The 14,756-nt window shown below is 41.0% G+C and overlaps 1 protein-coding gene across 1 annotated transcript in view; it reads left to right on the plus strand.

Annotated features, from left to right (window-relative positions):
- The first annotated feature begins 9,090 nt into the window (after positions 1-9,090).
- The window catches only part of LOC149451749 (uncharacterized), a 46,988-nt gene continuing 41,322 nt past the window's right edge, over positions 9,091-14,756 (plus strand). Inside the window, exon 1 of the mRNA XM_089690226.1 lies at positions 9,091-9,180. Coding sequence (XP_089546352.1) covers positions 9,135-9,180 — 46 coding nt within the window. The 5' untranslated portion in view covers positions 9,091-9,134. The remainder of the gene's footprint in view (positions 9,181-14,756) is intronic.

Here is a 14,756-nt window from a genome sequence, read left to right on the forward strand (position 1 = left end):
ACGTGCAGAACAAAAACATTCATTTATTTCAAACCAGTTCATTAACCACTCGCCGTCCTGAGGATTTACTCCCCTTCCTGACAGGCCATTTTTTGTTGTTGGGCACTGCGCTATTTCAACTGGTAATTGCGCAGTCATGCAATGATTTACCCAAGCAAAATTTATGTCCTTTTTTTCACACAAATAGAGCTTTATTTGGGTGGTATTTGATCACCTCTGCAGTTTTTATTTTTGCGCTACAAGCAAAAAAAGGCTGAAAATTTTGAAAACAAACTATATTTTTCAATTTTGGTTTAAAAAAATATCCAATAGACTCAAAGTTAGTCATACATTTAGGCTAAAATGTATTCTGCTACATGTCTTTGGTAAAAAAAAAAATCTCAATACATACATACGCATATAGGTTTGTGTGAAAGTTATAATGTCTACAAATTATGGTGTGTATATATTGGAATTTACGTAGCTTTTACTTTCTGACTGCCTATCATATTTCTTGAGGTGCTAAAGTGCCAGGATAGTACAACCCCCCGCCACAAATGACCCCGTTTGGAAAGTAGACACCCCAAGGATTTTGCAGAGAGGCATGTTGATTCCATGGAACATTTTATTTTTTGCCACAAATTTTTTGAATATGACAATTTCTTTTTCACAAAGTTGTCTTTTTAATGATATATTGCTCGTGCCTGCCATGGGTATATGTGGAATAACACCCCAAAACACATTCTTCTACTTCTTCCGAGTATGGGGGTACCACATGTGAGAGACTTTTTGGCAACTTAGCTACATACAGGTCCCCAAAATCCAATGACCACAACCAGGATTTCAAAGGGCATATTTCTTCATATCACTTCCCCACTACCTATCACAGTTTCAAAGGCCTAAAATGCCAGGATAGTACAAACACCACCACCCCCCCCCCATGACCCCTTTTTGGAAAGTAGACACCCCAAGGAATTTGATAAGAGGCATGGTGAGTAAAGATATCATTTTTGTCACAGGTTTTGAAAAAGAAAAAAAGAAAACCATTTTTGTTTTCTTTATTCATTTTCCAAAAACATGTGGCAACAAATGAGATCTGCAAAACACTCACCATGCCTCTTATCAAATTCCTTGGAGTGTCTACTTTCCAAAAAGGGTCATTTGCAGGGGGAGGGGGGCTTTTACTATCCTGGCATTTCAGGGCCAGTATTAGAAGCTTCTGCCATACATCATCCACTCTTGAAGACCAAGCCTTTTCTATCACTTTTTGTTCACATGAAAAAAACAGATTTTTAGCTAGAAAATTACTTTCAACCTCCAAACATTATATATACAGTTGCAAGAAAAAGTATGTGAACCCCTTGGGATTACGTGGAGTTTTGCATGAATTGGGCATAAAATGTGCTCTGAACATCATCTAAGTCACAATAGAAGAACACAGTCTGCTGAACATAATACTACACAAACATTACATGGTTTAATTGCACATAACATGTAAACATTCACAGTGCAGGGAGGAAAAAGTATGTGAACCTTTGGACTTAATAACTGGTTGACCCTCCTTTGGCAGCAATAACCTCAACCAAACGTTTCCTGTAGTTGCAGATCAGACCTGCACAACGATCTGGAGTCATTTTGGACCACTCCTCTTCACAAAACTGTTTCAGTGTAGCAATATTCTTGGGATATCTGGTGTGAATCGCTCTCTTAAGGTCATGCCACAGCATTTCAATCGGGTTGAGGTCAGGACTCTGACTGGGCCACTCCAGAAGGCGTATTCTGTGCTGTTGCAGCCATTGTTTTGTTGAATGACTTGTATGCTTTGGGTCATTGTCCTGTTGCATCACCCATCCTCTGCGGAGCTTCAGTTGGCGGACAGATGGTCATACATTTTCCTGCAAAATGTCTTGATAAACTCTGGAATTCATTTTCCCATCAATGACAACAATCCGTCCAGGCCCTGAGGCAGCAAAGCAGCCCCAAACCATGATGCTCCCTCCGCCATGTTTCACAGTGGGGATGAGGTTTTGATGTTGGTGTGCTGTGCCTTTTTTTCTCCACACATAGTGTTGTGTGTTCTTCCCAAAAAACTCAATCTTGGTTTCATCTGTCCACAGTATATTTTGCCAGTAGTGCTGTGGAACATCCAGGTGCTCTTTTGCAAACTTCAAACGTGCTGCAATCTTCTTTTTGGACAGCAATGGCTTCCTCCGTGGTGTCCTCCCATGTACTCCATTCTTGTTTAATGTTTTCCTTATTGTAGATGTGTCAACAAAAATGTTAGCATGTGCCAGAGATTTCTGTAGGTCTTTAGCTGACACTCTGGGATTCTTCTTCACCTCATGCAGCATTCTGCGCTGTGCTCTTGCAGTCATTTTTACAGGACGACCACGCCTAGGGAGAGTAGCAACAGTGCTAAACTTTCTCCATTTGTAGACAGTCGGTCTTACCGTGGACACATGAACATCAAGGCTCAAGGAGATACTTTTGTAACCCTTTCCAGCTTCATGCAAGTCAACAATTCTTGATCGTAGGTCTTCTGAGAGCTCTTTTCTGCGAGGCATGGTTCACATCAGACAGTGCTTCTTGAAACCAGTAAACCCAAAACAGGTGTCAGCAACACATCCAATATCATCACACTGATTGGAGTCAAGGTTGGCTCACTCCTGGCTGCAATTAGCTCTGGGAGAAGTCATTAAGCTAGGGCCTCACATACTTTTTCCTCCCTGCACTGTGAATGTTTACATGTTATGTGCAATTAAACCATGGCAACATCTAATGTTTGTGTAGTATTATGTTCAGCAGACTGTGTTCTTCTATTGTGACTTAGATGACGTTCAGAGCACATTTTATGCCCAATTCATGCAAAACTCCACGTAATCCCAAGGGATTCACATACTTTTTCTTGCAACTGTATATATATATATTTTTTTTTTTTTCTCTAGCAGAGGCCCTAGAGAATAAAATGGTGGGTGTTGAAATTTTTTATTTCACACAGTATTTGCGCAGCGATTTTTCAAACGCAAATCTTTTGGGAAAAATACACTTTTTAGGATTTTAATGCACAAAAGCACAATATATTGCCCAATTGTTTAATAAGATATAAAAGATGTTACGTTGAGTAAATAGATACCAAACATGACATGCTTTAAAATTGTGCATGCCTGTGCAATGGCAACAAAATACATACATCTTTTTTATCGATAGGCGATGCTTTAACCCACCTGGCAGTATTCCTGAGTATAGCTCGGGGTAAAGTTTCAGCACCAGAAGCGGTAACCCCGAGATACACTTGGGAATACACTGCAGCGTTGCTCCGGGATCTGTTCTTCGCTTACCTTGTCCTGTGATCCCGCGATGTCCCTCCTGCAGTGTCCCCTGCAATGTCCTCCGGCCAATGCCGGCATCCATCTTCTGGGTTTTGTTCCCTGCGACGTCGGGGTCTACGGGGGACGGAACTGGTGGGAAATTTGAAAATGGTAAAAGTGACATTCACTAAATTCACTAAAATCACATAGTATAACATTCCTGTATCAAACCATTTCACATACATTTTGTCCCGAGTGCTTTGTCCGGCGCCCTGCCTGCATTTTTACTGTTCTTTCTGCCTGGAAACTGAGAAACGTCCATGGCGTCCAAAAAGCGTCCTTTTAGGTCAGAGGCGGTTTTAGACCGGCTAGAGAACAGCGATAGTAAATCAGAACCACTTGCAGAATTGAGTGATAATGATTGGTGGGGGAAATTCCTCATCAGACACTGAAAACGATTCTGCAACTGAGCTCAGCGATGTGTGAACTTGGCGCTATATTTCACATTTCAGTGTTTTTGGTTTGATTATATTATTTAATTAAATTTATTATTATATTATTATTTTTTATGGTTATGTATTAAATTATAATGTATGATTTCGTGTTTCAAATTTTAACATGCCTGGGCTGTTTACTAGACTCTTGTTCAGACAGATTTCAGTGAGTTATTCCTAAAAATTACAGGCCTACAATAAAAAAAAGACATATTTCCATGCAAAAAAATGTACCGCTTTGAGCACAGAAATATGGACATAATCAGACCACTAGGGAGGCTACAAGCCTTTTACAGGTCATCAATTTATATTTACAGAGGAGTAGTGCTAGAATTACTGCCCTTAATCTGACCTCACATGCGTGGTGCAACTGCTGTTTACATACCGACACGGGGTCAACGGTTGCGCATGCATGTGCACGCGCAGGGGGTGCAAGGGTGCTTTTTTTTTTTTAGTTGTTTTGATTTTTTAAATTTTCACACTGTCCCTTTCATTTTTTTTTGGATCACTTTTAATGCTATCACAGGGAATGCAAATATCCCCTATAACTTCAGTGGGCATTGTCATATATTCTTTTTTGAGAAATCTGGGGTCTATCAGACTCTAGATATCTCCTCTGCCCTTACATTATCTAATCTCACCAAGATCGGTGTGATCAGATGCTTTCCCAATTTACAAATGGTGTTGTTTATATCCTGCAAAAAAGTGATGAAATGCTCGTAGCTTCCGATTTCTTAGACCATAGAGATGATTGAAGCCACTCTGGTCTCTGATCAGCTCTATGGTCAGCTGGCAGAAACACTGGCTGCATTCTCTGATTCCCCTGTGGGACAGGAGAGCCCTAGAAAACTGTGGAAGGCAGCAGGGGGGGGGGGGGAATGTCCCTTCCCACTGCTCGTAAAAACAATTCAGCAGCTAATTGGCCACTAAGATTGCTTTTACATGAAAGCTGACCGACAGCTGAAAAAAACGATACCAGGTTATTGCCTGTAGCTGCAAGCATCATCCCGGTATAACCACTCAAAGTCCAGCAACGTGCCAGTACAGTGTTGGGCATATATGTACCAGAAGAGAACACAGGCATACGATGAATCAGTTCTGTGGATCAACTTGACTGCAGTTCATTCATTTGTAATACCCATGTTGAGGATTAGGCCCAAAAGAGTTATAAATTCAGAAACCGTGATAGGTTTCCATGTGGATTGTCTGGCAAGAGCTGAATTTGGGTGGGTGGGTGGCCATGTATTGTTGTGCGTATAAATTGCCTTGGCCCACAACCAACTGGTACAAATCTTCCGTGAAAAACAGCGGAGGGGCTAAACGCTAGTGCTGTCAGCGAACGGGGCCGATCCTGCTAACTCTGCGTTTTTGTGGACACTATACAAAGGAGGCACTAGTATAGTTGTGTTCATGATCAATATATTGATCCATACATTATTATTATTATACAGGATTTATATAGCGCCAACGGTGTGCTCAGCGCTTTACATTGTAGTGGGAGACAATACAGTAACAATACAGTTCAATACAAGAGGGAGTTGAGGGCCCTGCTCCTTGGAGCTTACAATCTAGGAGGGAGGGGTGAGTGGTACAATAGGTAAAACTGTGGGGGATGGAGTGGTTGGAAGCGTAGAGGATACCAGTATTAGCAGAGGGCAGGATAGGCTTCCCTGAAGAGAGAGGTTTTCAATGATCGCCTAAAGGTAAGTAGAGTAGGTGATAGTCTGATAGATTGGGGTAGGGAGTTCCAGAGAATGGGTGACGCCCTGGAGAAGTCTTGGAGACGAGCATGGGAGGAGGAGATAAGGGAGCTAGAGAGTAGGAGGTCTTGCGAGGAGCGGAGTGTACAGTTTGGGTGATATTTAGAGATAAGATCGGATATGTAAATTGGGGCAGTGTTGTGGATGGCTTTATATGTCATTGTTAGTGTTTTGAATTTTATCCGTTGGGCAACTGGGAGCCAGTGGAGGGATTGGCAGAGGGGGGTGGAGGACACTGAGTGGAGGCCAGTGGAGGGATTGGCAGAGGGGGGTGGCAGATACAGAACGGTTAGTAAGGTGGACGAGTCTGGCAGCAGCATTCATGATAGACTGAAGTGGGGATAGTCTGCGATGAGATGGGCCAATGAGGAGGGAGTTACAATAGTCGAGGCGTGATATGATAAGGGAGTGAATAAGTTGCTGAGTGGTTTCTGGGGTTAGGAACGGTCGTATCTTGGAGATGTTGCGGAGGTGAAGTCTACATGATTTTGTCAGTGATTGGATCTGGGGCTGAAAGGACAGGTGGGAGTCTAGGATTACACCTAGTACCCTGGCATGAGGGGATGGACTGATGATAGTGTTGTTGATCTTGATGGAGAAGTCAATAGGGGTGGCACGGGCAAGAGGGAATACTAACAGCTCAGTTTTGAAGAGGTTGAGTTTGAGGAAGTGGAGTGGCATCCAAGCCGATATGTCACTTAGTAGGCTGGTGATACGAGCGGAAACTGAAGGGGGGAGGTGAGGGGTAGACAGATAGATTTGCGTGTCATCAGCATAGAGATGGTAATTGAAGCTGTGGGAGTTTATCAAGTAACCAAGGGAGGAGGTGTAGATGGAGAAGAGAAGGGGTCCAAGTACAGAACCTTGAGGGACCCCTACAGAAAGAGGGAGTGAAGAGGAGGTGGCAGCGGTATAGGTAACACTGAAGGAGCACTGCAATAGATAGGAGGAGAACCAGGAGAGAGTGGAGTCTCTGAGGCCAAGAGAGTGTAGTTTTTTAAGGAGGAGGGGATGGTCAACCATGTCAAAAGCCGCAGGGAGGTCGAGTAGTAGGAGTATTGAATAGTGGCCATTGGTTTTTGCAGTTAGTAGGTCATTAGAGAGTTTTAGTAGGGCAGTTTCAGTGGAGTGTAGAGGGCTAAAGCCAGACTGTAAAGGGTCAAGAAGGTTGTTGTCAGTGAGGTGGGAGCTCAGGCGATTGTAGACTAAGCATTCTAGGAGTTTAGAGGTAAATGGCAGCAGGGAGATGGGTCTTAGGTTGTTTTGGTTGGTGGGGTCTAGGGAGGGTTTTTTAAGTATGGGAGTGATGTGCACATGCTTTAGAGGGGAGGAGAAGCCACCTGTAGAGAGGGAAAGATTGAAGATGTGGGTGAGGGAGCGTAGGATGGAGGAGGAGGGTGACCGAAGGAGTTGCGAGGGGGCAGGTGGTGAGGCAGGCTTCTGAGAAGACCTTGAGGACCTCTTCAGAGGTAGCAAGTGTTGAGGGAGGTATGGTATGAGGAATGCTAAGTGGGGTGGGTGCCTGTGTAGTGGCGTTATCCCTACGAATTGCGTCAATCTTGTTTTGGAAGTGGTTTGCAATCTCATGGGCAGTGAGTGAGGCACTGGGTGGCGGTGGGGGCGGAGAAAGTAGAGAGTTAAAGGTAGAGAAAAGCCGACGAGGACTCGAAGAGAAGGTATTGATGAGAATGACAAAGTAGGCTTGTTTGGCAGCGTGAAGGGAGGAAGTGTATGTTAGTAAGGCAGATTTATAACTGGTGAATGCTTGGTGGGATACTAGTAATAGCGGTGATCAGCGACCTATAGCGTGAGTGCGATAGTGTGCGGGCAATCTAACGTTAGCTGACCCTGGCTGGGAGGGGAACTAACTGACCCTGATGCTATCTGATGTCACTAGTGGCAGGAATACAGTGATCAGTGAAACATTCTATATACTGGCACTGTACTAATGGCATTGGCTGGGTGACGGGGTGATCAAAGGGTTAATAGAGGCGATCAAAGGGTTAAATGTGCTAATATACCGTTTGTGTGTGTGTGTGTAAAATGTAGTGGTGCTTTTACTCTGTGCTGTGTTCTCACTCCTCTCCCTGAACTAATGGGTGGGGGGGCAGCGGGCAGCGCAATTGCGTTCACACCCCAAAGGAAGTGATGCAAGATTATCTACAAATATATGTTGTGCTCCTAAATACTTCTCAATAATTAATAATTAAATTATTACCATTAAATTAATTCAAATTATGAGACAAATAACTAATAAAAGTGTATAAATACCAAAAAATATTTAAATAGATAGTTTCAACTAATCAATCTCCTCCAAATAAATATCAAAATAATTCCACATGAAATACTCCTCTAAAAAAATTTTTTTACCAAGTGCTCATAAATCATCTATTAGTGACATGATGTACTTACTAATACCCTCAATTTCATTTAAATTCATAATACCCTCATTTAATATAATAAAAATAGTAAACCAACTAATAACCCTCAACTAAAACGCATTTAGATGATCCCCCATAAATAAAAATAACCAAATGCTCATAAATAATTAGTAGTGATTAGTATGAATCCAAATATCATCAAAATAATAGTCCCATTCAATAAACAATTGTTTATATATAGTGACTTGGTGCTTGTTGTTCTTCAATTTGTGACTTTTGTGAATCCTTCAAATAGTGAAGATGTGCGCTCACCTCCCCCGATGCCTGCAATTAGGCAATACACGCTTTCGGTTCACTTTCCCTGGAACCTGCTGGACATATACTTTTGCTGGTGAAATTGGGAGATCCTTCCTTTAGGAGTAATGGATGTTTTGCACACCCGTGCTGCCCTGTAACTGTATTTCTCTTATAGGGCGGCGCGGAGCTGGTTAAAAACTGCACCAAAAATACTTGGAGGCGTTTTCCATTGATTTCAATGGGAAGAGGAGTTTTTGGGGCTTTTTTATTAACTGAACAAACATGTCCCAAAATGGTGCAAGCAGGAGTATTTACACCGCAGCGGAAGCACAACGCCCAGCGTGAAAACATACAAAGACACACATAGACACACACACAGACAGACACAGATACAGATACAGACAGACAGACACACAGACATACACAGACATACACACACACATATATATATACACACACACATACACACACACACAGACACACACACACAGACACACAGACACAGACATACACAGACACACACACACAGAGACACACACAGACATACACAGACACAGACATACACACACACACATACACAGACACATACAGACATACATACACACACACAGACACACACACACACATACATATACACACACACACACATACATATACACACATACACATACACAGACATACACACACATTTTTCTTGAGCTTTTTCAGCCAATTTTTTTTTTACCGCAAAAGTGCTTCAAAAACTCCTCCGTGTGAACGTCGTCTTGCAGTAAAATAAATGCTGTGTGATTGCAGCAATAGGTTTATTATAGTCAGTATGTTGGGGAGTGACTAATATTACATCTCTTCTGCTTTTCTTTTGTAGGAACGATGCCTGTGATAATTTCTCTTCTAATCATCATTTCAGTTTTATCAATGTTGTCTATATATTGCATATATTTCTGGAGAGATTTCATTACAGGTAAGTGTCTGACAGTTTATACAACCAATATGGAGTGTAAGGGTATCAATAGGGAGAGATTTATTAGATTAATGGGGATCCAGCCATCCTAAGGAAACAAAACATTTACCATCTTCTGTATATATCATATATAAACTATTGCAGAAATTGTGGGAGGTTTCCGATATGTTTGCCGACATCCTTATTACAGAATTCAGCCACAAACCCCCCTATATAAGTGTGCGATTTGTGAGGAAATGGGATTATTTATTATTTTATTGAGTTGCACCTCTTTATAGATTTCTGTGGGGGCCGTATGGTGGGGAAGACTTACCCAGCTGAGGACTGTACAATATTTCATCCTTTCCCCTCTATTGGGGTGTTTTGTGTTTTCTGTCATCCAATCCGGTGGGATTAATACATTAGTTTGTGGTTTATATATATAACAGACATAGACAAGCCACACCTTCTGTCTCTCTCCACTTTGCTGGTCTCTAGGAGGTGCCAGTGCTTACCTGCGGTGATTCCCGGGGGGGCGTGGAGACCCCTTCCTATCCCTTTATTTTCGGGGGGGGGGGGGGATTCTAATGTGGTGTTATTTGGTCATACTGCTCTCAGCAATTCCTTATCTTGATTGAGCTGTGAGTACTATTAACCCCTCGCCCTCCAGAGGATTCCCCCCCCTTCCTGACCAGGCCAATCATTTGTGATACAGCGCTACGTTACTTTAACTGACAACTGCGCGGTCATGCAACACTGCACCCAAATGAAATTTATGTCCTTTTCCTCCACAAATAGATCTTTCTTTTGCTGGTATTTGATCGATCACCTGTGTGTTTTTTATTTTTTGCTGTCAACAAATTAAGACTGACAATTTTGAGAAAAAAATTAAATTTTTGACTTTTTGCTATTAAATATCCAATAAAAATGTTTTTATCAAATTTCATCATAAATTTAGGCCAAAATGTATTCTGCTCCGTGTTTTTGCTAAACAAAATGCCAATACGTGTAAATTAATTGGTTTCCATGAAAGTTATAGTGTCTACAAATGGTGGTGTATGTAATCGAATTTCTTTTGATAATAGCAATGACGGCGATCAGCAGGACTGCGGCGGGCATTCTGACACTAACTCACACTGACTAACTACCACTGACATCTCCAGTGACACTAATACAGTGATCAGTGCTAAGAAAAAGCAGTTTGTGAATTAAAATTTAAACTATGTACATTATATTTAAATATCTAAAGGAAATCCCTCAACATTCAATGCAGTTGTGCTTGATTGTCATGTTGCGAAAGTCATGTCATCTTAGTGGCGTAACTAGAAGTTTCAGCACCCAAGCAACCATGAACCCTGACCCTCAGCCGGGGCCCTTCCCTCCAAGTCTGGTGGCGGTATGCCAAGGCCTGATCGCAAGTGTGACCTTTGTGACCCTGGTAGTTCTACCACTGCTGTCAGTAGGTTTTTTTAAATTATATTTATTTATTACCATTGTTTTAATTTGTTTATTTTTGTTATTACATTTTTTTAAAATTATTTATTATAATTTTTTTAGGAGCCCCACTGGGGGGCTTTGGTGACAAAGGCCCCTGATGTTCCACCTTTGGGATCAAGAAAGGAGATTGAGGACACAGTCCTCCTGGCTCCTGCTACTCCTCCTTTTTTTTTTTTTAATTTAAATATTTATTGATTTTTCATATTATTACAAATTTCCATCAAAAAACACACATAAATATCCAAGACATTTCTACATTTCCCTCTCTAAAAATTATTTCCTCTCCCAGAACTCCCTCCACCCCCCCCATTTCACTAACCCCACCCCCCTCCTTCCCCTCTGCATTCTCACCCACTCTTTTCTATTAAAGCAAGAGGACGTTATCTATCATGCTAAGTTATACCTTCCTATATTTCGCTTTCAATCCAGATTTTTCCCATCTCGCATAGTACACCCCCATCTTGTCTTCCTGCATATGATAAAGTTTTTCCATCCTACCAATCTGATTCACTCTATTAACCCAGTCTTCCTCCTTCGGCACCTCTGTTTTCCGCCAAAACCTGGGTATCAAACCTTTTGCAGCATTTAGATAGTACCAAAAACCTGAGTCTTTATATTTATTTACTGATGACTCGACATTACAGTGGGGATCGAAAGTTTGGGCACCCCAGCTAAAAATTTGTATTAATGTGCATAAAGAAGCCAAGGAAAGATGGAAAAATCTCCAAAAAGCATCAAATTACAGATTAGACATTCTTATAATATGTCAACAAAAGTTAGATTTTATTTCCATCATTTACACTTTCAAAATAACCGAAAACAAAAAAATGGCGTCTGCAAAAGTTTGAGCACCCTGCAGAATTTATAGCATGCACTGCCCCCTTTGCAAAGCTGAGACCTGCCAGTGTCATGGATTGTTCTCAATCATCGTCTGGGAAGACCAGGTTATGTCAATCTCAAAGGTTTTAAATGCCCAGACTTATCTGACCTTGCCCCAACAATCAGCACCATGGGTTCTTCTAAGCAGTTGTCTAGAAAACTGAAACTGAAAATAGTTGACGCTCACAAAGCTGGAGAAGGCTATAAGAAGATAGCAAAGCGTTTTCAGATGTCAATATCCTCTGTTCGGAATGTAATTAAGAAATGGCAGTCATCAGGAACAGTGGAAGTTAAAGCAAGATCTGGAAGACCAAGAAAAATATCAGACAGAACAGCTCGCAGGATTGTGAGAAAAACAATTCAAAACCCACGTTTGACTGCACGATCCCTCCAGAAAGATCTGGCAGACACTGGAGTTGTGGTACACTATTCCACTATAAAGAGATACTTGTACAAATATGGTCTTCATGGAAGAGTCATCAGAAGAAAACCTCTTCTACGTCCTCATCACAAACATCATCGTTTGAACTTTGCAAATGAACATATAGACAAGCCTGATGCATTTTGGAAACAAGTTCTGTGGACCGATGAGGTTAAAATTGAACTTTTTGGCCGGAATGAGTAAAGGTACGTTTGGAGAAGAAGGGGCACAGAATTGAATGAAAAGAACCTCTGTCCAACTGTTAAGCATGGGGTTGGATCAATCATGCTTTGGGGTTGTGTTGCAGCCAGTGGCACAGGGAACATCTCACGAGTAGAAGGTAAAATGGATTCAATAAAATTTCAGCAAATTTTGGATGGTAACTTGATGCCATCTGTGAAAAAGCTGAAGTTAAAGAGAGGATGGCTTCTACAAATGGATAATGATCCTAAACACACCTCGAAATCCACGGGGAATTACATCAAGAGGCGTAAACTGAAGGTTTTGCCATGGCCTTCACAATCTCCTGACCTCAACATCATTGAAAATCTATGGATAGACCTTAAAAGAGCAGTGCGTGACAGACAGCCCAGAAATCTCAAAGAACTGGAAGACTTTTGTAAGGAAGAATGGGCAAAGATACCTCAAACAAGAATTGAAAGACTCTTGGCTGGCTACAAAAAGCGTTTACAAGCTGTGATACTTGCCAAACGGGGCAGTGCAAGATATTAACTCTGCAGGGTGCCCAAACTTTTGCAGACGCCATTTTTTTGTTTTCTGTTATTTTGAAAGTGTAAATGATGGAAATAAAATCTAACTTTTGTTGACATATTATAAGAATGTCTAATCTGTAATTTGATGCCTTTTGGAGATTTTTCCATCTTTCCTTGGCTTCTTTATGCACATTAATACAAATTTTTAGCTGGGGTGCCCAACATTTCGATCCCCACTGTATGTAAGAGACAGATCGTTGGGTCCAACCCTATGTCAATCCCAATCATTTTAACTATTGACTTCCAGAAAGCTTGAATTTTCGGATATTCCCACCATATGTGAAAAACTGTGCCAATCTCTCCACACCCCCTCCAACACCACTTTGAATTCTCCACACTCATTCTGTGCTCAACATTCGGTGTAATGTGCCATCTTGTCAAACACTTATAATTTATTTCCACCTCTCTCATACTTACATTCTCGTGAATCAATCTAAATATCTTTTTCTGTTTATCCTCATCTAAAACCACCCCCATATCTCTTTCCCATTTTGTTATAAAAATTAACTTTGTGTTCGTGTCTAATTCAGTGAGTATTCTATATACTTTGGCAATACCGTGCTTCCCATCCCCTCGTGACTCCAACAACCTTTCAAACATATTCCAATCCTTTTTTAATCTCAAGGGTTTCGGGAGACTCCCAATAAAACATTTCAATTGATGATATCTCCACTCGTCTATCCTAATGAAGATCTCTTCCTTTTTCTCTTCCAAGTCTTTAAGTGGTCTCAAATCCCCCTCTGCCAAAATATCTCTCAATTGAACATCCTCCTTTTTAAACCATTTCCCTGTTATCTCTTCTCTATCTGGAGGGAAATACTCCGTGTTTCCTAGTGGCATTAATATAGAATTGAAGTCCCATTTCATATTTTTGTGCAAGTTGTCCCACACCCTTAAGACATTTAAAGTGTAAAGACTTGTGCTATCTTTAATTCCTCTATACTGTGCTGGCACCCATATAATCTTACTCAAACTAGTTCCACTAAGTTCGTTTTCAATTTTCACCCAACTTTTCCCTTTTAAATTAAATGTCCAGTCATAAATTCTTTCCTAAAATTACTGCTTTGTAATATCTCTTATCATCTAGCAGTCCCAATCCACCCTTCTGTTTGTTCCTACTTAATGTTTCATATGATATTCTTGGTTTTTTATTTCTCCTTATATATCTTGTTAACATTCTTTTTATTGTCCTAAAAAAAACCTCTGGGAGTTTGATTGGAATCATTTGAAATCTATACAGTATTTTGGGTACAATTACCATTTTTACCAGGTTTATGCGTCCTATCCATGATGGGTTTCCTCCTTCTAATGTTTTTAATTCCTCCCTAATCTCATTTACCATTGAAATATAGTTTAGTTTATACAAGTACTTATTTGAAGCAGTAAGTTTTATTCCTAAGTATTTTATATCTCTTTCTCTCCATATAAAGGGGAATTCCTTTTGTATTTTTTCTTTTTCACCCTTTGGCATATTAATATTCAGAATCTCCGTTTTTGTTGGATTAATTTTTAAGTTCGATAGTTCTCCATATTCCTTCAGAATCTTCATTATGTTTGGAAGTGTTATCCGGGGGTTCCCCACATACAACAATAAGTCGTCCGCAAAGGCCGCTACTTTATGTTCTGTAGTTTCTATCAGAATTCCCTTTACATCCCTACTTTTCCTTATTGTTGACAACAGGGGTTCCAATGACAAAACATACAACAAAGGGGACAATGGGCAGCCCTGTCTTGTTCCATTTGACATCCTAATGGGTTCCGACTTCTCCCCATTTACCGTGATGATTGCGGTCGGCTCCCTATATAATTTTCCTATCCACTCTCGCATTCTCGCTCCTATCCCCAGGACTTCCAGGTTATCCATAATAAAGCCCCAGTCAACTCTATCGAATGCCTTCTCGGCATCAATTGATAACACTACCACCGGAGCTTTCCCTTTTCTACTTTTCTGAATAAGCATCAGAGTTCTCAACCCGTTATCTTTACCCTCCCTCCCTGGGACAAAGCCCACCTGGTCCCCATGTATC

Source organism: Staurois parvus, unplaced genomic scaffold (genome assembly GCF_062004578.1).
Source record: "Staurois parvus isolate SC_StPar_1 unplaced genomic scaffold, SC_StPar_1.0 ptg000523l, whole genome shotgun sequence".
In the NCBI taxonomy this organism is placed as follows: domain Eukaryota; kingdom Metazoa; phylum Chordata; class Amphibia; order Anura; family Ranidae; genus Staurois; species Staurois parvus.